This window comes from Lactuca virosa, chromosome 1, assembly GCF_052849685.1.
Source record: "Lactuca virosa cultivar CGN04683 chromosome 1, Lactuca_virosa_CGN04683_v6, whole genome shotgun sequence".
Lineage (NCBI taxonomy): Eukaryota > Viridiplantae > Streptophyta > Magnoliopsida > Asterales > Asteraceae > Lactuca > Lactuca virosa.
The window spans coordinates 89,415,909-89,418,379 of NC_136426.1; the positions used below are offsets into that span (position 1 = coordinate 89,415,909).

The window sequence follows — 2,471 nt, forward strand, 5'->3', positions numbered from 1 at the left end:
GTAAACTACATCTCAATGATCGAACCAAAGAATATTGTTGATGCATTGAAAGAAGCTGACTGGACTAAGGCCATGCATGATGAGTTAAATGAATTTGAACATCATCATGTGTGGACTCTTGTTCCCAAACCTCAAGGAAAGACTATCATTGGCACTCGCTGGGGTTTTAGGAACAAAATAGACGAAGATGGAATCGTCATAGGAAACAAAGCTAGGCTTGTAGCTCAAGGGTTTTGTCAGCTTGAAGGATTATACTATGATGAAACATTTGATCCAGTTGCATGACTTGAAGCAATTCGTTTGTTTCTGGCTTTTGCCTCTTTCAAAAACTTCAAATTCTACAAAATGGACGTCAAGACTGCCTTTCTACATGGAGATCTTCAAGAAGAAGTCTTTATAAAATAACCTCCAGGGTTTGTAAATGAAGAGTTTCCAGATCATGTGTATCGTCTTGATAAAGTTGTATATGGCTTAAAGCAGGCTCATAAGTCATGGTATGGCACATTGGCAAGCTATCTTCTCTTAAGTGGATACAAACGAGGAAAGATCGATAACACTCTGTTCTCAAAGCAATCAGGATCTCATATCATTCTTGCTCAAGTGTATGTGGACAATATCATCTTTGGATCCACTGATGCAAAGCTAAGTTTAGAATTTGCGGAGGTCATGGCTAATAAATTCAAGATGAGCATGATGGGTGAACTAACTTTCTTTTTGGGCTTGCAGGTCAGACAACTAACTCATGGTAGTTTTTTTGTCAAGCTAAATATATTACAGATATGCTGAAGAAGTATGGTTTCTATGATTGCAAATCGGCAAAGACTTCGATGTCTTCATCAGTGTCTATTGGCACTGATCCAAGTGGCACTGATGTGAATGCTACTATGTTTTAAGGAATGATAGGCTCTCTACTCTATCTTACAGCCAGTCGCCCTGAAATTATGCTCACCACCATATTGTGTGCTCGCTATCAAGCCAGTCCTAAGGATTCTCATATTTACGTTGTCAAAAGGATTTTCTGATACTTAAAACATTCACCCATCTTGGGTTATGGTATCCTCATGAATCTGAGTTCAAGCTGGTGGGATACACTGACTCCGATCATGGCGGGTGTGGCATTGATCGTAAAATCATTTCAGAAGGAGCTTAAATACGTGGAAATAGATTGGTAATCTGGTCCAGCAAAAAGCAGACATCAGTGGCTTGTTCTACCGCTAAGGCTGAATATGTTGCCGCTGGAAAGTGTTGTGCTTAGATTTTATGGATTCAGAATAAGCTCTTGGTATATGGTCTAAACTTCTCAAAGACACCCAACTGTTGTGACAACACATTTCCATTTAGATGATACAAAATCCAGTGCAACATTCCAAAACTAAGCACATCGACATCCGTTATCATTTCATCAGGGACATAGTTGAAAAGGGAAAAGTGGAATTGTTCTATATTCCATCCACTGATCAGCTGGCTGACATCTTCACCAAGGGATTGAACAAAAATATTTTGAACATATTAATTGCAGATCTTGGCATGCCTTCATTGTCTTAATCGTTTTCAACTGTTTTTTGTCTTATGAAAAACAAAACAAAACAAGTGCTACTTTTATTATGAATGCAAAATCTTACATTTAGTATTTACATGTATTTTCTTTCAAGCCTATCTAAGATTTATCTACATCTTATTGCTTCAGCATTTGTAAGGACTGGAGCTGTCTTGAAAGATCTCAATGCTCTTAGTGTTAAGAAAAAGAGTGGAATCATGTAATTTTCTTCTTGAGGATACCTTCTTTTTCCTCCACTTTCTTTTATGGATGCAAAGAGCAACCATCAATGCAGTAAGTCTTGTTTAAATCTACTGATTCATGATTCTGTAAAACCTCGAATGCCCACATGTTGATATTGAAGACATGATGGTTTTACGGATTCGAGCCAGTTAACTTGTTGGTTACAAAGACTGATCTTCACTAATTCTCTTGCTCCTGATGAACATGAAGCTTGAAATCCTTCTATAATGCTTCAATAATAAATGGCTACATCACTTGTGATATATTGTGTTGTTTTTGTGTGATACGGTTGATCTTGTTTGTTCTTTTTTATAGTAAAAAAATTCAAGGGGTAGATATCTCGGAAATTGGAAATGTATTAATGACCATTCAGTTCCATATATTTGATGGAACGAATCTTTATCACCTTTCTGAAAAAGTTGCACATTTTTCTTGTTTAAACTATTTTCTTGTTTGACTAATTCTTTTGTTTGTATTCTTATATTGTTTATTCTTTTATACCATTATTAAAGTAATCCGACGGTGGCAATTTTGAGCCTAGTATGCAGCTTTTAACACATCATCATCCCTAGAAGCATGCTGTTGTATGTGACAAAATCTCTCTAAGTTTCTCATGAGCGAGACCATCTGCTGAGAACATTGAGTCACTCCCTTACGCTAACTGTCTAGCACTGTCTAAACTTTCTAAGTG

At 36.8% G+C, this 2,471-nt stretch overlaps 1 protein-coding gene across 1 annotated transcript; it reads left to right on the plus strand.

Moving 5' to 3' along the window:
• Nucleotides 1-345: 345 nt before the first annotated feature.
• Nucleotides 346-893, plus strand: LOC145116735 (uncharacterized). The gene is made up of 3 exons (XM_079053066.1): nt 346-390; nt 481-697; nt 778-893. The coding sequence occupies exons 1-3, from the start codon at nt 346-348 to the stop codon at nt 891-893; spliced, it is 378 nt and encodes a 125-aa protein (XP_078909192.1).
• Nucleotides 894-2,471: the final 1,578 nt, after the last annotated feature.

Excerpts from the sequence above, each read along its gene's own strand:
- LOC145116735 (XM_079053066.1), top strand. The coding sequence starts at position 346 with ATGGACGTCAAGACTGCCTTTCTACATGGAGATCTTCAAGAAGAA. Across the intron at positions 391-480 it reads ATGGAGATCTTCAAGAAGAA|GCTCATAAGTCATGGTATGG; the intron begins GTCTTTATAAAA and ends GGCTTAAAGCAG. Across the intron at positions 698-777 it reads ATTCAAGATGAGCATGATGG|ATATGCTGAAGAAGTATGGT; the intron begins GTGAACTAACTT and ends AATATATTACAG.